Source organism: Mustela lutreola, chromosome 8 (assembly GCF_030435805.1).
Source record: "Mustela lutreola isolate mMusLut2 chromosome 8, mMusLut2.pri, whole genome shotgun sequence".
In the NCBI taxonomy this organism is placed as follows: domain Eukaryota; kingdom Metazoa; phylum Chordata; class Mammalia; order Carnivora; family Mustelidae; genus Mustela; species Mustela lutreola.
The window spans coordinates 137,170,013-137,192,390 of record NC_081297.1 but is presented as its reverse complement, the minus strand read 5'-3'; the positions used below and the strand labels follow the sequence as shown (position 1 = coordinate 137,192,390).

The 22,378-nt window shown below is 44.1% G+C and overlaps 1 protein-coding gene across 1 annotated transcript; it reads left to right on the top strand.

The window, feature by feature from the left end:
- Positions 1 to 662: 662 nt before the first annotated feature.
- Positions 663 to 21,232, top strand: RTCB (RNA 2',3'-cyclic phosphate and 5'-OH ligase). Its single transcript, XM_059186780.1, has 12 exons — positions 663 to 926; positions 3,701 to 3,779; positions 4,985 to 5,052; positions 6,809 to 6,908; positions 7,818 to 7,974; positions 9,549 to 9,705; positions 11,315 to 11,474; positions 12,635 to 12,810; positions 13,309 to 13,497; positions 14,173 to 14,283; positions 15,631 to 15,750; positions 20,186 to 21,232. Exons 1-12 carry the CDS (start codon positions 678 to 680, stop codon positions 20,291 to 20,293), a joined length of 1,674 nt encoding a protein of 557 aa, XP_059042763.1. The 5' UTR covers positions 663 to 677; the 3' UTR covers positions 20,294 to 21,232.
- The last annotated feature ends 1,146 nt before the right edge of the window (positions 21,233 to 22,378 follow it).

Genomic DNA, 22,378 nt, shown 5'->3' with positions numbered 1-22,378 from the left:
CAGAAGGCTGGTAAAGCAGCCTGTGCTACAGGGCAGAGGGAGAAATTGAGTCCAAGTCTTCCCCATCCCCAAGTCACCGCTATTTACATGCGGTAGGACTAGAAGCGGAAATACGTGAAAACCGCTTACTCTGGGGGCAAGAGAGGCATGTAAAAGAGCACGAACAAGGGTTCCAAGTCGTCCAAGAAGGGAAGCCCGGGCAGCCCCGCTGTCCGCCTGGACTGCCGTCTGCTCATCTTCAGGGCGCGCCTCTGGCCACAGCAACCAGCCCATCGGTGTTCGCTGGAATAACGGGTAAACTGTCACCTTCATTCTTCGGAACGTTCTTTTCTGGCAGAAAAGTGATTTAACGTGCCTCCACACATGCGTCCTGAAACATTACACGTGTCCAGTCATATTTATTTAAACAGGCTTCGCGGCTACACGCATCTTTTTTCCCTCCCTGCTGGGAACGTAAACTCCACGCAGATTTTCATTACAGCAGTTGGACCTGATCCAGATTCAGTGCGTTCTTCAAGTGCTGAAAAGCACTTCCAAAACAAAGGATGACTACAAACTCGCTAAAAACGACTGCATTTAGTTCAGCTTTAAGCCCGAAGAGGGCTAGTAAATATCCAAGAAAGATAAACACTAGAGGGCAGTCTAACTTAACGAGAGAAAAGCGATTTGTGGGGGCCATGAGTTTCGAGCCTCGACGCTTGCCGTTGCCCAGCCTGCGGCGGAGCCTACTGCGCCTGCGCGTTGGCTTCCGGAAGGTGGTGCTTCAGGCAGCGGGACAGCGCGGCAGCGTCTCTTCAAAGCGGAGCCGGGAGTTTTCGCCGCTTGTCGCCGCCATGAGTCGCAGCTATAATGATGAGCTGCAGTTCTTGGAAAAGATTAATAAAAACTGCTGGAGAATCAAGAAGGGCTTCGTGCCTAACATGCAGGTGAGGCGGGGAAGCAGGAGCCCGTGACGGGGCCTTCCCGGGGGCCCGCGGCGCCTCCCTGCCCACCCGGCCCGGCCTTCCCCCTCGTCCTCCCGACTCCTGGCTTAGCGCGGGGACCGTCCCCGTCCCCACCCTCCGGCCGGCCCCCCCTCCCGGCGGGAAAGGTCCCCAAAGCGGCACGTTCCGGGGGAATCCCAAGTGAACGCGAAATTGGCGCTTGCACAACGCTTCCGCGTCGAAGTCCCCGAAACGCGCCGCAAGATGTTACATTCTCGAGCTTTAGAGACGCGAGGGGTAGTTGTACACGGTGGCCCAGCCAGTCCCGGGTGGAGTCGCTGGGGTGGGACTCTGTTCCTGAGTCATGCCGGCCATCTGGGTGACGTTTACGAGACCTTTGTTTGCTGAAGCCAGGTATTAGCGTTCACCGTTCACTAAGACGTCTTTGCGTCTCGCAGCGGTCTAGAAGCTTCCCAGGGCAGGGTGGCTTGTTTTGAATACTCACTTCGCTAAGGATGGGCAGGTGACCCAGCTTCCTCTGGCCACCTCGTAAGCTCAGCCAGGACTTGATGCCCATTTGACTGCTTTTCTCCGACGGAATGATGTATTCGCGTTGGAGACTTGGAACCCAACACCGCGGAGCGTGAAAGCCTGGGCTCGCGCTCTCGCGCAGGCTTCGTTGCCATTTGTGTCTATTATTTTCCATTAAAGGGAAGAAAACAGTCGTTTGCAAGGTTCGGGGGCATATGTTGTTAAGTAGCTTTTGAACTCTTTTAAGGTGCCTTGTTAGTGTATTGAAAGGTTTGTGAGCCTGTGATTTGGTAAGAGTTCCTGATAGCCACTCCACTCTTTTACTCAATATCAACTTACTGTGTGTCCCCATGAGCAAAGCTGGACTCAGACGAGAAAAAGGCCACGGTCATAAGATTCCTTTTTGCTCTTTTCCGTTTAACCAGTTTCTGTCTATGGAATCTGGTTCCCTGAATGAGGGAATAGGAAATAACCATGACGTGATGGTCATGATAACCCACGGTCAGTGTCTGGTAGTGATTCTGGCTTCACTTTTGATACACACACTTGCTGCTGATTCTGCCTAAGAGCAAGTCTCGTCTTGCCATTGGCAGCTACGGTTTCACTGTACACTTGACTACCACTTCTTTCCTAAGAGCGGAGAGTTGAAATCTCAGTGTACTGCTCTTAAAGTTACTGACCTTTGTGCTAAGCTTGAATTCTATTCCCGCAACTTGAGAGATGAGTGAACTTCGCAATAATTACTGTATCTATCCTACTTAATCTCCAGTAAGATCCACATGTTGCACTAAAACTTCCTCTCCCTAAAACACCCCCCTCCCAACTTTATGTCATTTTTGTGTCTCCTTTTTATCTCCTGAATGTCTTGCAGCTCCAGTGATGTCTCTTGTCTTTGAAGAGCTGGTTCAAACAGTGAGCACCCGTCAAGCCTCTCCCAGCTCCCTAGGCTGCTGAGCTGCTTCCTCCGGTTTTTCTATAGCACTTTCCTATCCTAGTGCTCATCTCATTGCACCCTTAATTTTCTAGTCTGGGCTGCATCCAGCTGGAAATTCCTCGGAAACAGCATGAGGGACACCTGGATGGCTCGGTCAGTTAAGCGTCTGCCTACGGCTCAGGTCATGATTGCAGGATCCTGGGATCGAGTCCCTTATCAGGCTCCTTGCTCCATGGGGAGCCTCCTTCTCTCTCTGCCTGCCCCCACCCCAACAGATGGGTGAAATCTTTAAAAAAAAAAAAAAAAATCTTAACATGTTCTTCATCTCTCCCCTAGTGCCCACTACAGTGCCTAAAACATAGTAAATCTTTGGTGAATTAATGAAATGTGCTCCGTAGAAAATAGTACTGGAGACATTTTGCTTACACTGGTGTTATTCAAGCAGAGGTCCTCTTTCTTATAAAAGAAAGAAATTTGTCCAGGTGATTGCCCTCCTTAGGTGGGCAGCTCCTTCATAGTCTTTGATCTCATAAAAATATTCTGGCCTTAGGTGTTACATAATTACATTCTTCCTTGTCATTTGTATTTTTTGTCAAGCTCCTTTAGCCTCTTAAAATTGTGTAGATTCTAGAACTAAGCACACAGCTGTGTATCTACATGTTAAAATTTTTTTTACTCTTTACCTAAGTATTGATTTATAAATGAGTATAGGACAAAATAAAGTGTAACGTGCTGTTGTCTCAGGCACAGAAAAAATACACTACGGTTAGATGACTGCATTTTTATGTTTAGAATCTTACTCTTTTGATTCATCTGTTTATCAAGACCATGGATTTTTAGAAGCACAAGAGTAGTAGGACTTTTGGCCTTGGTGAGAATATAGTTAGAAGACTATTTTTTTTCCTAGAGGTTTTATTTGAGAGAGAGAGCACGAGTGGGGTGAGGGGCTCCATCCCTGGGACTCCAGGATCATGACCTGAGCTAAAGGCAGATGCCCAGCCAACTGAGCCCCCCAGGTGTCCCAAGACTTCTTTATCACACGTGCAAAAAATTCTTGTTGAATTCTTAAGTGTGGCTTTAAGAATAGGGGAATAGGCAATTTGTGAACATTGCAGAATACATTTTTAAGACCTACTTAAAGATATGAACATCTCATCTTTGTTAGGAAGTTTTCTGCTTGCTTAGGTAATGAGAAAGTGTTCTATAAAGGGTAAAGTAAAATAAATGTTCCGTATGGTATTTGTATTCTAACCAGTGCCTGCCTATATGTCATGGACGTGTGCTTAGAATTTTTCTTTTTCATTCTTACCAGGTTGAAGGAGTTTTCTACGTGAATGATGCTCTGGAAAAATTAATGTTTGAGGAATTAAGGAATGCCTGTCGGGGTGGTGGTAAGTACTTCAGAGTTCTACATGTGGCCATATAAACAACATTTTCCCTGTGGCATGATAGTGGTGACTCAGTTATAATTTAAAAATACAAAAGTATTGTCAAGTAATAATCAAAACTTTTAAATGAGACCAAAAACCTTTATGATCACACTGTTGGCCACCTGGCTCTGTAGAAATTATGTGGAGCTGGGTAGACCTGGTTGGTTTCACAGCTCACCTTGGGCAGTTATAACGAGCTACCATTTATTGTGCACTTATTATGTGCCAGGCACTTTGCAAGGTGCTTTATGTAGATTACCTCATGTAGTTCTGAATTTTAAGAGGAAAATGTTATTTCTGTTTTACAAATGTGTAAGGCAAAATTCAGTGATATTAAGGGGTTTTTATTTAGTCCAGTTGCATAGCTTCTCGGTGACAGAGGTGGATCTCTTATTCAAGAGTGTCTGATTTCAAAGTGTGCATTTTTAACCAGTACCTTGATTAGCCTCACTGAATTTCAGCTAATCTCATTGTAAAGGGGAGTTGATTACACACTTATCTTGCAGAACAGCAGCAACGTTTAGGGATAAGTGTATAAAGCTCTAACGTAATGCTCTAATGGTCACAATGGTATTACAGTGGAACCTGGATTTAACCCTTTTATTTTAGGCTCAGCAATCTAAATCCGACCCCTCGCCCCACCAGGACATCCTGACTTGCCTAAAATGACACCACGACCAAGTGACAGACCAGAGCTAGAGCCCCGTATCCCCTGCCTCTCGGTCCAGTGTTGTCCCAGCTCTTCTGCATCGCCGCCTTTGTCACTTAGAGTAAAACCAGTGTTGATTTTTTTTTCTTTTTTTCTTTTTTTTTTTTGGTAAATAATACTATTGAAAGAATTCGGTTTTTTTTTACGTCGGCAACAAAACATTTATTAGTTGTTTCACATTTCTCAGTACCGTGTGTGCAAGGAACCTTTTCATGGTATGCACAGATGTGGACAGGATGTCTGTGATTACTCCGGTTGCCTCACTACCTTCCTGTACGTGCGCTCCCTCCTCGATGAGGCCCCCTTCCCACTTCAGCCCAAACGTCCTCTCCTGCTTTGTTGTTCTGATAGTCCTGGCCACTGCCCGTTTGTTTCATGCAAGCTAGAAACATATGAATAAATGTAATATTAAAAGTCAACTGCGTTCCCTTTCCTAATACTGAATTTTTGTCTTCAGGTGTCGGTGGCTTCCTGCCAGCCATGAAGCAAATTGGCAATGTGGCAGCCCTGCCTGGGATTGTTCATGTGAGTCCTGGTTCAGAGTTTGAATCATTTATATTTTCTCTTAGACTCAGAGTTCTCTGAGTGGATGAATGGCCAGCCCTAACCAATAGTAGCATCACTTAGTGACCTTCAAAATTCCAGAAATAACCATGGAGTTTAAAGCTGTAATTGAGTCTGGGTGACATCTCAGTTTCTGCTTGCTTTTTGCTAGAACCTGTAAGCATTTGAAAAATCTTTGAAGTAGTTTTGTTTTCTTGTTTCTTCGTCACAGTAGAGCGTTATTACTGGCCGAGGGTACCACCATTGAAAGTTTCACTCTGGCCCCATTCAAGAGGATGGTTGGAGAAAGAATAGACAAAAGTGTAGGATTAGACCTGTGGGGAGGAAGAAAGGACAGGACAGCTGTGGTAGGCACGGTTGGGAAAGGAGGGTGGTGGTGGGAACAGGTAGGCCTGGGTGGGGCGAGGTGCAAGGGGGAGCCTCCGCAGCCTTGTGTCAGGTTCCACCATCACTGGAAGGTGTGAAACCCATACAACAGGCATTTTTTTGAGCCCTTTATACCATTTATTGTGCTGGCACTTGGAAGGAAAATGAAAAGAAAGGGCTTTTGCATGTAAGGAACTGTTAGGTGTCTAGGTGTCTGCATTGACCTGCATTCTTCCTGGGTCAGGGCCCTTTCCTAGGTGTCAGATGTAGCAGGTGTACAGTATTCATGCCAGCCAAAGGATTACATTTGCCAATGATTGCTTCAACACTAAGGGCCTGTATAAATCAGATATTTCCCTTCACTTCGCCTGATGTGACCACAATTTATCCATGTCTCAAGATTGTCTTTAAAATGTAATTCTAGGGGCACCTGGGTGGCTCAGTGGGTTAAGGCCTCTGCCTTCGGCTCAGGTCATGATCCCAGGGTCCTGGGATCAAGCCCTGCATCGGGCTCTCCTCAGCAGGGAGCCTGCTTCCTCCTCTCTCTCTGCCTGCCTCTCTGCCTACTTGTGATCTCTGTCTGTCAAATAAATAAATAAAATCTTAAAAAATAAAAAACAAAAAACAAAATATAATTCTACTTCGGGTGTCTGGGTGGCTCAGTTAAAGTTGAGTTTCCACTCTTGATTTCGGTTCAGGTCACAATTTCAGGGTCATGGGATCGAGCCCTGCTTTGGGCTCCACACTCAGCGGGGAGTCTTCTTAAGATTCTCTCCCTCACGCCGCCACCCTGCTCTCACTCACCCTCTCTGAAATAATAAATCTTTTTTTTTAATAACAATAAATACTTGTAATGTAATACTACATTGAAGTTAGTATGTGGCCCTCTTACAGCATGTCATACTGAGCCTCATACTGAGGCTTTTCTCTTCTAGTTTCCTTAGTTAATGGTCAGACTTTATTAAAAAGGTTTTTGGGGGCGCCTGGGTGGCTCAGTGGGTTAAAGCCTCTGCCTTCAGCTCAGGTCATGATCCCAGGGTCCTGGGATCGAGCCCCACATCGGGCTCCATGCTCGGCGGGTAGCCTGGTTCTGCCTGCTTCTCTGCCTACTTGTGATCTCTGTCAAATAAATAAAATTAAATATAAAAAAAACTTTAAAAAAAAAAGATATTTTTCCCGCTATTTTTAGCTTTATGATTAGAAGTTTTTACACTTAATTTCCACCAATAGAGAAGGTTTCACAAGAACAGAATCTTGATTTGGGGAAGGCTTTGGCCCAGAGCCCACGTGAGAATTAATACAGTCTTGTCTGGGTGAGAAAGCTGGATCTCATTTTCTGATTTTCTTTCAGCGATCTATTGGGCTTCCTGATGTCCATTCAGGTTATGGGTTTGCTATTGGGAATATGGCAGCCTTTGATATGAACGACCCTGAAGCGGTGGTGTCCCCAGGTAAGGTCACTGTGCAAGTCTGCCGTCAGGGGTGAAGCATTGTCCTGAAATAGTGTGTGGACGCCTCTCCGCCTCATGTTCTGTCCTTTCCCGTCCCCTCATTTACTGAGAGGATGAATTGTGGACACTCAGAGGCTATTAAAATATCAGTTAAAGCATACATTTATGGAAAAATTATTTAGGCTTCTACTATATGCCAGGCACTTTTTAGACATTGGCTACAAAACAAACAACGCTTTGCCAGCAAATTATGTGTCTTCTTTGTGTCCCAGTTAATTCTCCGGCACATGTTATGTTGGTAATGTTAACTCCATGTGGCATTACTGTGAGGAGTAAATGACCTCAGCTGTGAAAAGTACTTAGCACAATACAAGGCCCTTAGGAAATACTGGGTAAGTGATTACTCTCATTATCATCGTTAAGATTAACATCTAGTTGTATACATCTTTTTTAACCTGGTCTAGGTGATACTCATTGTTCATTACCACCTTCCTGGCCTACAAAGTACCCATAGTATGGACATTACTTTAAATGTTTTGATGTCATCAGACTTTACCTACTTTGTGGGCTGCTCTTAAAAAATGATCTTCAGGGGCACCTGGATGGCTCAGTGGGTCAAAGCCTCTGCCTTCGGCTCAGGTCATGATCGCAGGGTCCTGGGATCGAGCCCTGCATCGGGCTCTCTGCTCCGCGGGGAGCCTGCTTCCTCCTCCCTCTCTCTCTGCCTGTCTCTCAGCCTACTTGTGATCTGTCTGTCAAATAAATAAATAAAAATCTTTATAAATAAATAAATAAAGATCTTCAAAAGAAGAGCTGTCTTTCAAACCCATGTTAAGGGTGAGAAACCACAGGTAACCTTGCCCAGCTGCCCGGTGTTGCTGATCTGTGACTAACTTCTCTATTTCGCAGGTGGCGTCGGCTTTGACATCAACTGTGGTGTGCGCTTGCTAAGAACCAATTTAGACGAAAGTGATGTCCAGCCTGTGAAGGAGCAGCTCGCCCAGGCTATGTTTGACCACATTCCTGTCGGCGTAGGATCAAAAGGGGTCATCCCCATGAGTGCCAAGTAAGAGGACAAGATTCCAGTAAACGGATAGGGAAGGAAAATAGCCACATGACCCTCATATTCATAACCAGTGCAGGATGCTTAGGGAGTGGGGATTGTTTAGTCACCTTTCAGGAAGTGGTAATGAATTGTTCTTTTACATGTGAGGTCCCCCCCCCCCAGTTGAGTAGAGAGATTGGTCACATGATGTTCATTAGAACAGCTTTGACATACAATCGAGTTTATAATGGAAAAAGGCCCACTAACAGTTATCGAGCACTTCTACATGGAACACCCTGTGCTATCGTATACGTCTGTCATGTCATGACATCTCGATAATAACCCTAATGTTACTCCCAACTGACAAGAAAGGAAAGTGAGGTTTAAAGAGGTAGTAGTAAGCTAGTAAGTAAAGTCAGGGTTCAAACCAAAGATCCTTTGGCTTCAGAGGCCGTGTTCTGAACGGCCTTTTGTCAGTGAGCCTATAGTTAGCCATGACCTTCCTTTTTGAATGATGACACTGAATGTTGTATATTAGCCAGGATGTTAAATATTTCAGTGGTAGAGAATGAAAGTGAAGGCCACAGCATAACTGCCTTTTCGATGGCCATTGACGATACCATAATGGCTCGTGCAAAGCTGTGTGTCTTAAACTTTGCAGAACATGTGCTTAACAAGAATGTTTCTTTTGCATCTTCTGTTTTATCTTTAAAATTCATGTGACTTTTGCATCCTAATTTATATATGTGTATATATGTTCATACCATTATGTTTCTAGCTATTAACAATTCTGCAGCTCCTCTCCAGCAAGGAAAAAAAAAAAAAAATTGGAGTAAACATACATTTGGAAGATCTGTGATTTCACATGGTCCCTGACGTGCAACCCTGGTTTGAAGAGTGTACCTAGAACATATAAATTCTAAGATCTTCGTAAATATTTTAGATAGGAATTTTTGTCCTGTATCATAAATAATATTTGAAATGGGCTATAGTAGGGAGATGACATTGACCATTTAACCTTCCAGATAGTGTATTGGGAGGGCTGGACCTTAGATGAAGATGAAGGCTGCTTCCTTCTAGGGATGTAATGTATGTGCCCCTTCAGAATGCACGTGCACTGAAGCCATGCAGTATTTCTGCAGAGGTACCTTCAAGTTCTTCCTGTGTCACCTGAAGGCATTTACATAGGTTTATCATTTGGCTGTAATTTTTCATAAATTATTAATGAAGGGGTAGCTAAGTTAGTGGTAGTTGGTGGTATGCGAGATGACAGTTATATGATGACAAATTATCTTTGCTTTTCAGAGAGGCAAATCTAATGTAAAAAAGATTTAAAGAGGAGAAGGAACTGAATGAATGTCTAAAGAATGATAATCGTTTCTAATACAATCCTACTATTTTATATCAATTATTTACGTAGCTGCTTTCCTCCAAAAAAACTGGAGTTGCTGAGAGCATAAACATGGCATCTAGCACAGCGCCCGGTATATAGGCGAGAGTAGATGGACTGTTTCCTTCTGCCCTTTTGAGATGTGGTCATCTCAGCTTTTGTTCTGTCGTGGCCGTGAAATGACCAGACCTTATTATTCCCTCAGAGACTTGGAGGAGGCCTTGGAGATGGGAGTGGACTGGTCCCTGAGGGAAGGCTACGCCTGGGCTGAGGACAAGGAGCACTGTGAGGAGTACGGAAGGATGTTGCAGGCCGACCCCAACAAGGTCTCTGCGAGGGCTAAGAAGAGAGGCCTCCCTCAGGTAACACGGGGGAGGGGCAATGTGCTGGGTGGGGGAGGGGTTTCCTACGCTTCCGTTGAGGCAAAAATGTTGTCTTCTGTGTAGCAAATATATCCCCAGGTTTTTCACAGTATATCAAAAAGAACACAAATTTATTTATACCACAATTTTACTCTTTTGAAAAAGTGTTAGGAACTTGCAGGTGTTCATAAAACAAGATGTGCTGAATTAGAAATAGATGGGAGAAAAATAGGCTATCGGTATAAGGCTTAAAAATGTATGCCCAGGGGCGCCTGGGTGGCTTAGTGGGTTAAGGCCTCTGCCTTCAGCTCAGGTCATGACCGCAGCGTCCTGGGATCAAGTGTTGCATCAGGCTGTCTGCTCAGCAGGGAGCCTGCATTCCCCCCCTCTCTCTGCCTGCCTCTCTGCCTACTTGTGATCTCTCTCTCTCTGTCAAATAAATAAATAAAATCTTTTTTAAAAAAAATGTATCTCCAAATTACATATGTACATACTTGGACAGTTCACAGATGTGGCTGTTTTCTGGAGTCTAAGATGAGCAGACATACCTTATCTTACCCATGAGATAAGAATGTAGCACATGTTTGAAATCTATAGCTAGTGGCAATGGCATTGCTATTAATTCTCTGTGACTGTGGGCAAGTCTCTTTTGCTTGAGTCTGGTTTTGTTTTCTTTTCTTTTTTAAGATTGTGTCAAAGAGTGAGAATATAAGCAGTGGAGAAGCAGAGGGAGCGGCAGGCTCCCTGCTGAACAGGGAACCATGTGTAGGGTTCAATCTCAGGACCCTGGGATCATGATCTGAGCCAAAGGCAGACACTTAACTAACTGAGCCACCCAGGCGTCCCTCCGAGTCTGGTTTTCTCATCTGAAAATCGCAGTAGTTAAAACTAGGCAGCCTCTAAAGATTCTTCCAGCACTTTTGTGCTGCGGTCCCTGAATCCTCTATCAACTCCAGTTACAGGATGTACTTTCAGTGGTGGATAATGGTAGGTGTCAGCAAACTCAAAGATCTTTCAAAACTCATTTGAACTTGGACCTTGTTTAAAAATCCACACTCAGGAGTTTATCCCAAAATTTGACCCTTGTGTCCACACGTTTAAAGTGTCCTCTGAGCCATTTAATGGTCTGAATTTGGGTTTATGAAGTTTTCAGAACATATTTGTATATACCTCAAGCAGGTAATGATACAGTGAGTTTCAGGAGCTACTCTACCATATTTTTATTGTGTATTGCTTTAAATGCATGAAGCATTTCTGAGGCTCAGAAATTTCTTTATTGTATAAAACTGATTATTTTTTGTTATCGGTTGATTTTATCAGTTTGCTTTTTAAATGGATTTTTAAAAAGCAGAATAGTAATCTGGCACCTCAGTGCATTGAGTGTCCAACTCTTGATTTCCAATCAGGTCATGATCTCATGGGTTGTGAGATCTAGCCCCATGTCAGGCTCCCCACTCAGTGAGGAGTCTACTCGTAGACTCTCTGTCTCTGCCCCTCCCCACCCAATTTGTGCATGCACATTGGCACTTTCTCTGTCTCTCTAAAATCAATAAATAAACGTTTAAAAGTGGAATAGAAGTCATTTTATCAGATATTCTTACTTTTGCAGTTGGGGACCCTGGGAGCAGGCAACCACTATGCAGAAATCCAGGTTGTGGATGAGATTTTCAATGAGTACGCAGCTAAGAAAATGGGCATCGACCATAAGGGACAGGTGTGTGTGATGATCCACAGTGGAAGCAGAGGCTTGGGCCACCAAGTAGCCACAGGTATATTCTCAAGTGCATTTTTGACTCAGTGCTCAAACACGCATTTATGGGGAACCAAATAGAGATTTCAGAGAGGAAGCTCTAGAACTATATACTGCGTAGGTTTTTACTGTTTCACTGGTGTTGTCATAGGAGATTAAATATTTCAAATATACTATTTCATTTATACACTTACGATGTATGCAGATGTGTCTCACGTACCTGTACTGCAAGATTAAGTGTTGTGGTGGATTCAGTGATGAAATTGGCAAGGAATTGCCCTCACGGTGTCTCAAAAAAGAGATAATCACATTAATTAAAGTGAAAAGGTAATACCTGATAAAATATAAGACAGTCTATATAAAGCATTTAGAAAAAATACATTGGAAGTGGCATGTTGAACACATACTGTTTGCAGTTTGGACAGTCATGCACAAAGGACATTCATGATTAAAAGACAGCATGGACAAAAGCAGAAGGCAGGCGAATAGCAGCAGGATCACTTTGGATGACTGATAGGACGTGTGAAAGCATTTATGCATTTATGAGAAGGTATATATACACGTGGAAATTACTATAAACCTTAAGTTGTGTGTTATATAGTTCATCCTTGTGTTTGCATTTCATCCTATGGGAATTTAATAATTTGGGCCAGTGTGACCCATTAGAATATTTAATCTAGCAGATGTATGGAGCACTGACTAGTAATTCCGAATTCTCTGCTGAGTACTTCTCTACACTTGGCCACGGATTTTATTTTCCTGCTCTTCGAGCAACTTGTCTCCAATTCTTTTCTGTTAAATCACTAAAATATTATTTTTTAAAACCATGACAGTAATAAAATATATTTTACTACTTGTGTTCATTCATTCTCATGCCAGGAAAGGAGAAACTAAGACCATGTTGTTGCTGTGTGTGTACACCTCTCGTTCCCTTTCCAGGTTCCTGCAGGGAAGGTATTAGCTTTGTAGCCAATATTCTTTGTGTCACACAGCACGGACAGAAGATTCTCAGTAACTATGTCTTGACCAAGCAAATAGATGAATCTAGAAACACTTCAAGGAAAAGTTGTATTTTATTTGCTTTTTAAAAAATGAGTTTGAATGTAACCTAATTTTCTTCAATAAATCTAATTATAAAGGGAAAAGCAGCCTCTTTAGACTTGCTTCTGTCTTGTCCAGATGCACTGGTAGCTATGGAAAAAGCCATGAAGAGAGACAAGATTATAGTCAACGACCGGCAGTTGGCTTGTGCTCGGATCGCTTCCCCAGAGGGTCAGGACTACCTGAAGGGGATGGCAGCTGCTGGCAACTACGCCTGGGTCAACCGCTCCTCCATGACCTTCCTAACCCGTCAGGTACGGTTGAAGTTGCTCTTCTGTTACTCGTGTTGAGGTTTAAAACAGAGCCTACAGAATCCAGTTTTCAAAATATACATGATAAATATTGGAAATATTGGCAAACTCTCCAGGCTTTTGAAGTCTCCTTAAACCAAATCAGCAGAGTATCAGGTGTGGGGAATGGGAGAAGAGAAGCCAAAATTGTTTTTAGAATTTGCCTTGAGCATCAGACAGGATAGATTCTGTGCGTTCACGGAGACGAGATGGCTGAGGAAGCTGTTCTGCAGGGTGGGATGAAGAGTAGCCCAGCAGCTTTCCAGTCAGAGTCGGCATTTCCGGGGTGGCATTTGCAATGTCGTGTAAAAGATGTTTTTTGTATTTTATGTGAAGGAATAATACTGCTGTACTTGAGCTCATAAATTCCTCACTCCCTATAGGAACAGACCAGCTGAAGTCCATTAGAGGAGTTCGGAAGAGCTGGTTCTGGCTGCTTTTAACACAGGCTTGTCCTTTCAGGCTTTTGCCAAGGTCTTCAACACCACCCCTGACGACTTGGACCTGCATGTCATCTATGACGTTTCTCACAACATTGCCAAAGTAGAGCAGCACGTGGTGGACGGAAAGGAACGGACGCTGTTGGTTCACAGGAAGGGATCCACCCGCGCTTTCCCTCCTCACCATCCCCTCATCGCTGTCGACTACCAAGTATGTACTAAGCCATTTGCAGTGGGAAGCCGTGGGGGCGTGATTTAGGTCGTTCTGAACATGAGCGAGTTCAAACAGAAAGGCAGCAGTTGGGAAAGGTCTGTCCTTCCTGGGAACGGTGATTTCCGGTCTTCTGTGAAGCACTGACTCCCACCTCATCTCTGCCTGCCTTGGGAGGTCTAAAACACCCTCAGTGGGGCATCTTTTACTCCGTAAAGGTGATCTTTTCAAGGCCTCTGAATGATTGGAAGGCAAGATTAAGATTAAACTCGGTCTGTTCCTCTCTCCTCCTCTCTCGTTGTGTGGCTGTGGTAGAGGTAGAAGGGCCCTTAGCCTGCTCCCGTTTTCCCTGTAATAAGGAAACCGGAACCCGGAGAGGTCAGGCACCTTGTCCTGGAATGTTCTTCCTAATGACGTTTCCCGAAACATTTGCTCTTGTGTTGTCTGTCTCTGCTGCCTTTCAAGTCCTCACGTTTTTCGTTCCTTTCCACTTCCCTCTCAATTACCCAAGAATTAAAGTAATGTCATAGTAACAGTTGGGAAAGCAATGTATTTAGAGGCCCAGGTTCCTCCCACAGTCCTGCAGTGCAAGAGGAAGTGTAAATCTCAGGCATAAAAAGCTCATCTAAAATTTTTCTAAATGGTGGTATGTTTGATTTGTGTGTGCTTCCTCAGCTCACTGGACAGCCAGTGCTCATTGGCGGCACCATGGGCACCTGTAGTTACGTTCTTACCGGCACTGAACAGGGCATGACCGAGACCTTCGGAACAACTTGTCATGGAGCGGTAAGGAAAACAGAAACTGACTTAGAAATGCTCTCTTCAGTTTAATCGTCATTTTACATTTCGACAGGTAAACATACTTGATTGGGCATTAACAAAATTGAAGTTTGGATCCGTCTTGTCTTCTACCTGAATTTATTCTCATGATATATACTGTCTAGTGAACCTACTAAGGTCACCTAGCATCTCTACCTTAGTGGTCATTGTAGGGCGAGGGACTGTTGCCCATCTCTGCAAGCCCACAAAATCCAGACTGGGAAATTGCCACACTGGCCCCACCAATACAACTTTGAATGATGCAGGGTCACATCACAGCCTATGTCCGCGATTCACTGGACCTAGTCATTTGCATAATTTGTTCCTTTCTAGGTAGGTCCACTCAAAATTTGGGGGATTCGCATATCAGAGCCCATGCATAGATGCACACCTGTCTCACCATATTGCCTCTTCTAAGCCAGGGGTTGGCAAACTTTGTAAAGCACCAGACAGTAGATATTTGGGTCCATGTGGTCTCTATAGTAGCTATTCCATTGTGCCACTGAAGTGAAAAAGCAGCTATAGACAATACATAAACCAATGGGAATTACTGGTTCCAGTAAAACTTTATTTGCAGAAAACAGGTGGTGGGCCAAATTTGGACCACAAACCAGTTTGCCCACCCCTGTTCTGAGCCATGAGAATGCTTAGCTAGTGATGGAGTGGCAGATTGAAACTCAAGAGTACCTTCTCATAAGACAGACCCTAACAAACACATCTGAGCCTGCCTTTTTCTCTGATCCTTTCTTACTCTTGCTGCCTCCGAACTCCTCATTGTAGCCCAGTGATCAGAACCAGCACATCTCATCAGCAACACCGAGAGGCTTTTTTTTTTTTTTTTTTTTTTTTTTAAATGTCACAGAAAGGGTAGGGAGTTTTGGTACCGGCATCTAGCAGAGGCCAGGGATGCTCTGAACAATCTGCGTGACATAGAATTCTCTGGCCCAAAATGTCAGTAGTGCCAAAGTTGGCAGACTATTTCAAATCAAAAGGCACAAAGTTTTTATGACGACAGACCTACTGTTTATAATTAAAATCAATTTATTTATATTGAATTGATAATTGTAATTAGAAATACAGAACTATATTTTTCAATACTGAATGTTTTGTATAGATGGAAAGTTGTTTTCTAGAAGGATATGAGATTTGTAACGAAAAAACTAAGGTTGATTAAAAAGAAAAAAGATTATTTTCTAACTCTAAAAGAAGTCAAGGAAAAGGCATATAATTCCAAAGGATTAAATAATTGCTGGAGTTGAAAATAAATTGTAGCTCAGAATTTATAAAGTAAAGTTCATTTCTTTTCTAATCTAGGGCCGTGCATTGTCCCGGGCAAAATCTCGTCGTAATTTGGATTTCCAGGATGTCTTGGACAAACTGGCAGATATGGGAATCGCAATCCGTGTTGCGTCACCCAAACTGGTTATGGAAGAGGTGAGTGAAATTTTGATAAATATTCAGCATAAAACTGTCCGTGATTTATGCTACTACACAGCATAATTTTTGGTATTGCTTATCACATACTATGTTTGTTTTTAAATAACCTCAATTATAGTTTATTGTTGTCTTTTGTTTGGAGATTAGTTACAAGGCAAGTCACAAGAACGATTCTTATCTTTTTTTTTTTTTTTTTTTTTTAAGATTTTATTTATTTGAGAGGGAGAGAAACATTTAGTGAGCAGGAAGGAGAGGGAGAAACAGGCTTCCTGCTGAGCAGGGAGTCTGAAGCCAGACTGGATCCCAGGACCCTGGAATCTGGTAGGATCGTGATCTGAGCCGAAGCAGATGCTTAACCAGCTGAAAAACCCAGGCACCCTGATTCTTAACCTTTCTATGTATTAAACTTTAAAATTGTTTGAGCTGATTCATTTTAACCTTTCTTTTGCACAGCTATTATATATTAGAATTTGAAAGCAGATTTTAAGAGACAGCGGTTTTATTTGATTCACGAGGGAGCCAAAATTTTAAATTATATGTATGTACATATTCAATTTTAGAAGCAGCATAACTTTTTTTAAAAGTTTAAGAGTAAAGAAAAAATCATGTAGAAACTCAGTATCCTAACACAACTGTTAACCTCCCTTTTTAGGACACTTACTGTCTTTTCCTTTTTTTCCCCTGAATGCTTTCTTTTCTTTTTTTAACCAGTTATAATCATAGTTTACATTTTGTGGTCTTTTTTCTAATTTCTTTTTCTCACCTTTTTTTGCTATTTTCTTTTTTTAATTTAGCACGTTACTGTTACACTGTTTGTAAGCATCACTTTTTAATGATTGTCAAACATTCTACCAGCTAAGGACCGTAAGTTTCTGCCCATGTTCGACATTTAAGTGGCTTCCAATTTTTTTGCTACTGTAAATTAAGTGCAATGCGTGAAGCTTTTTTCCAGCTGTCTTGGTTTGGTTTGGTTTTGGATTTTTGTTTTTAAGATTTATTTATTTGACAGAGAGAGGGCAGCACAAGCAGGTTGGGCAGCTGGCAGAGGGAAAGGGAGAGGGAGAAGCAGTCTCCCTGCTGATCAGGGAACCTGACGCAGGGCTGGCGTCTAATATGGTTCTCAATCCCAAGACCCTGCAATCATGACCTGAGCTGAAGGCAGACACTTAAACAACTGGCCCACCCAGGGGCCCCAGCCAGCTGTTTTTAATAATGAGAGTGAAGGGATGCCTGGGTGGCTCAGTTGGTTAAGCAGCTGCCTTCGGCTCAGGTCATGATCCCAGAGTCCTGGAATTGAGTCCCACATCGGGCTCCTTGCTCGGCAGGGAGCCTGCTTCTCCCTCTGCCTCTGCCTGCCTCTTCGTCTGCCTGTGCTCGCTTGCTCTCTCTCCCTCTGTCTCTGGCAAATAAGTAAATAAAATCTTTAAAAAAAAAAAATAATGAGAGTGAAATCCTGAGAGTAGACTTACTGAGTCAGAGAGTATGACAAAGCCTTATTTCTTAATAACAAGTAATTTTTTCTCTGATTTTAAGAGTATGGGGCACCTGAATGGCTCAGTTGGTTAAGCAACTGCCTTTGGCTCAGGTCATGATCCCAGGGTCCTGGGATCAAGTTCCATGTTGAGCTCCCTGCTCGGAGAGGAGCCTACTTCTCCCTATGCCTCTGCCTGCTGCACCCCATGTTTGTACATGCATGTGCTCTCTCTCTCTCTCCTCTCTCTCTCATAAATAAATAAACTCTCCCCCCCCCAAAAAAAAAGAATAATACCTATTTATGGGACGCCTGGGTGGCTTAGCTGGTTAAGCATCCAGCTGTTCGTTTCAGCTCAGGTCATGCTCTCAGGGTTGTGAGATCGAACTGTGTTCTGTGCTGGGCATGGAGCCTGCTTAAGAGTCTGTCTTTCTCTCTTTCTCCCTCTCCCCCTGCCCCCACTTTCCCTTCCTAAAAAAAAAAAAAAAAGAATAACACCTGTTTCATTAAGAGCTTTTGGAAAATGCAAAGAAGAAAACAAAACATCTAAAATTACACCAACCAGAGATCACTTCTATTGACATTTGGTATTTTCCTTTTGTGCGTGTTTTACATATGATTTGTTTGTTCGCTCAGGAAATACTACACATCTTTAGTCAGGTGCTATTCTAGGTATTAGGGGTACTGCAGAGAACAAAACCAACAAATCCCTTTCTTGTGAAACTTAGCACATAATAAAAAATCTAGTATGTTAGATGACAGAAAGTGCTATAAAGTATTAATTGCACAGGGATAGGGAAAGATAGGAAGTGGGTGCAGTTTTAAATAGGGTGTAGTGGGGTGACACTTGAAGATCTAAAAGGAATGAGGGAGTGGGCTATGTAGGTATCTAGGGGCAAGCCTTCCAGGCAGAGAGAACAGCCACGTGCAGAAACCGTAAGGCGAGATTATGCTTAGACATTGGAGAAATAGCAGGGAGGTCCCTGTGGCAAAAGCAGGCAAGGGGGAGCTGAGGTCAGAGGTTAGGAGCACCAGATCCTGTGAGTCCTTGCCTTGCCTTTACAGAAGGACTTTTGCTCTTCCTACTCTGAGTGAGGTGCTGGGAAGACACTGGAGAATTTTGAGAAGAGTAACATGATCTGGCACGCTGATGAGAAGAATCTGGAAGAGAAATTGATGATGCAGAAAAGCGGGGGGTCACTGGAGAGGTGTCCTTGGATAGATGAGAGGAGATGGGATCGAGTGTCCCAAGTGGATGGGGTTGGTCCTTGCTAGGAGCTCAGAAAAGGAATCTTTAATAAAAGAGAAGGTAGGATGCAGGTGGTCAGGGAAGTGGTGGTGAGATTATATGGAGATTCTGTTCTGATGGTTTCTCTTTTTTTGAGTGTAATAGAAAGTAGTATCCGCAACTGAGAGTGAGAATGCAGGGGAAGGTAGGAGATAACCATGTATGAGAACGAGTAATCAGCCTGGCAAGATTCTGCGTGGGTGCCCGCGTAGCAGCCGGGGCCTCCTTGTGCTCAATTCAGTGATTGGGTGTTTTTCAACTATTTCAGCTGTACAGGTGCAGGCTTGAAATAGATGTTGAGTTAACTTTGACCAGGTTTGCAAGTATAGTGCAGTGGAAGAGAAGGCTGTTGAGTGCTTGCAGGGAGATTAAACGTCCCACAGGGCTAACAGATTGATGGAGATGGCGCACCAGAGGGAGGGAGCTGGAAACCTAGCTGGGGTCGCCAGCCCGGTGTGAGACGGAGATCGGAGATCGTGGAGGAGTTGTAGTCACTGGTAATGACAGGTTCCGGGTTATGGCCCTGGCTGGGAGGGAGTGATCGACAGTCAAGGAGCTAGAAGCGAAGATATTGAGAGGGTCCTCTTGCTAAATATTGAAACCATTTGAAATTCTAGCAGGATAGAGTGGCAGTGGGCCAGGAGCAAGAAGTCTTGCAGTAACGCTAGGGAGTGCTTCGAGTCCAGCAGGTAACTGCAGCAAGAAGAGGGAGTGAGACACGATGACCAACCGGCGAGGCCTTAGGGAGAAGGGAGTGGGAATGGTCTAGAAAGTACCAAGATGAGCACGGACACCTGGCACACTCTTGGGCCTAATGACAGGACCCCATTTAGGAGGGGAAATAGCTGCTACTTCAAGTTAGAAGTGGAAGTAACTTCCCTAGAAGACATCTCTGTTTCCGCAAGAACAAGAGGGTGAAGGGAATGGTCCGAGCTGAGGGCAGCAGGGAGCGGGTTCTGCACATGACTCGCGGGAAGGAGTCCAGAGGCTGCGGTGTGGACATTAGAAATTGGAAGGGAATGGGAGAGGAGCTAGCAAAGGGTGTGCACGGAGCCCTGTGGAAGTTCGCTGAGAGGAGCTGCTGTGGTGCCGGGAACAGGGAGAGAAGGTGTGTGATGAGATGTGATGAGACTAGTTCTGACTGGCTGGGAAGGGGGTGGGGAGGTCTTGCTGGGAACTCAGAAGAGTGTGCGTGTCCGTGTATAGACACACAAACATAGAGACGATGTTGGTAATACAGATGCATTGAGTAACTTTCCCTTGTTGTGAAGGTAATAGCTGTTCATTCCAGAAATTTTGACAACTGTAGAAATAAAATCAGAGTGGCCAATAACGACCAACCAAAGATAATGGTTTGATGCATTTCCTTTCTGTTGGGTATTAGTGTGTGTGTTTTATTCAGTTACGTTAACTGCTTTTGCTAGTTATACAGGTCATATATATGTAATGGGAAACTATGAGACATACAGAAAAAATAAAAAACCAGGTAAAAGTGTTTATGTTATTATTCTCTTACCAACATCGAGTTTAGTCATCGTCTTTGTATGACACACACACCAAAACGAAAACTCAGTATTATTTTAATGTACATTTCTTTAATCCCACGTGAAGTTTAATGGTTTCAAGAATTACACTTTAAGTAGATTTTTACAGTGTTTAACTTCTCCCCTCAGGCCCCCGAGTCGTATAAGAACGTGACGGACGTGGTGAACACCTGCCACGATGCTGGAATCAGCAAGAAGGCCATTAAGCTAAGGCCGATCGCTGTCATCAAAGGATAGAACGCTGACCACAGCCGCCAACGCCACTGCCCCTCATGGGATGGAGGCAGACAGAGATGCTCCTCAGACATCAGACTCCAGACCCGCAGGCTCCCAAGTGCACAGCTGCAACCGCCAGTTCCCGAGGCATTGGCAGGCGGCTGCTGCTCTCGGGAGCCAGGCCTGGAACCTTACCTTCCGGGAGGAGTCCCCCTGTCCACCCTGATTGTCCCCCCAGTTTTTGTATTGGGGGGTGGGTATAGATCAAGATGCTGCCCAACTCAGTCATAGAAGTGTGTAGCCAGCAGAACGAAGTTCTTGACAGCAAGCCCTGTTTATATTCTGAGTCTTGAAGAACCTTCTAGTAACTAAGGTTTTCAAATGTTTCCTTTCCCTCCTCCTTTTGTCAGTTTGTCCATTCACCCACCCATCCATCCCCTTCCCCTGCACCCAGCAAAACCTCGACCACCACTCTCACTTGGAAAGCACCCACGGCGTCCTTTCCAGATGGGAGATGAATGGATCGTGGGACACGTTGAGGAGGGAACGGAGGTGTAGGAATAGGGGCTCAGAGTCATTTTCCATAGACTGACTTCTTTGTTCAACCTAGACGTGAGGCAGAGTCCTGCCGTACCTTGCACAAGGCGCCTGTGGGGAGCTGTCGTTAAGTAGGCCTGGTCTGGTAAACTGTTCCGGGTGAGGTCTAGCACAGCAGCATTGGCGACCTGCACGGAAAGCTGAGTATCTTTATGTTCGTGGTTGAATTATTATAGAAGCCTTACAGGACTGTGGTGTTAGCGGTGGTTCTGTTGGACAGGTTGACTGGTGCCATCTAATCAGATTTCGTGTTCTGTACTGTGACACCTGTAGATGTGGAAGGGACAGGTTACTAAGGCCTTTGTTAAGTCCAAACAGCCAGTAAAATAGAAAAATCTAATAAAGTTGCAATAAGTTGTTTTATCTTGTGCTTCATCGTTTATTTCTTGGGACAGTTAGTATTTGTGCTTGGTTCACTTTGCTTAGTGCTGTTGCCTGATTTTCTCCCAGGTTGCTTTCAGTGACTCACTCTAAAATATTCTTCCCTAAAACTTACCTTCAGCTTACAGTAAAAACTCTCCTTGGAGTATCTTCTAGATGCTGCCGTTTGGGGTGCCTGGGTGGCTCAGTGGGTTAAAGCCTCTGCCTTCGGCTCAGGTCATGGTCTCAGGATCCTGGGATCGAGTCCCGCATCGGGCTCTCTGCTGGGCAGGGAGCCTACTTCCTCCTCTCTCTCTCTGCCTGCTTCTCTGCCTACTTGTGATCTCTCTCTGTCAAATAAAAAAAAAAAAAATTACTAGATGCTGCCGTTTGGAAGGCTGTAGAAGACAGGCTTCCTCTGAAAAAGGTCTGATAGGAATTAACCTAGCATGTCTTCACTCTGAGCTCCCAGTCACCTAAGTATGTTGATGTAGAGTTTGAATATACCCAGCAAACCAGTTAGGACTCTTAATGTAATAATTATAGACTCCATGTGCCTTCAGACTGGGCCAGCCACATTTGTGCACTCATGACTCAAGGATGCACATTTCCAACGAACGCTCGAGGGCACCTCAAGGTGAGCAGGCTTCCGGCGGCCGCTGCATTCTCTAGGGCTGAGCAACGGAGCATAGACTCCCCCTGACCGGGCTTGCTTAATGACATGTCATTTGAAACTAATTCAAAGCAAGGTCCCCTCCCAAAACTAACTGATGTCAGTGCAAGAAATGCTGTGCATCATCTTAAATACCTATGTTGAGTTTTATTAGAAGCTTTGAAAGTTACCCCGGGGAGGCTTGAGGAGGCGCAGGGGATACAGAGAATGGTTCACATGGGGGCGTTTCTGCTCTGTGAGCTCGTCTTGAATATGGCATTGGCAGTGAGCTCAGCCCTTTGCATGATCATAGGAAGTAATAGTTAACAGTTTGAGTTCAAAAAGAAAGGTACAAACATTGTTTTCCTTTTTCTGGAGATGTTATTTTCCCATTTGAGACACTCAACAATACTTAAAAATATTAACAATACTTAGTAAATGCTCAAAAGCAGCAGACATTACCAGGTTATTGCCCCGAGTAACAGTGCCCTAGGCCC

Coding starts and splice junctions, on each gene's coding strand:
- RTCB (XM_059186780.1), top strand. CDS start 678: ATGAGTTTCGAGCCTCGACGCTTGCCGTTGCCCAGCCTGCGGCGGAGC. Junction 7,975..9,548: donor GTCATCCCCATGAGTGCCAA/GTAAGAGGACAA, acceptor TTATTCCCTCAG/AGACTTGGAGGAGGCCTTGG. Junction 14,284..15,630: donor GAACAACTTGTCATGGAGCG/GTAAGGAAAACA, acceptor TTTCTAATCTAG/GGCCGTGCATTGTCCCGGGC.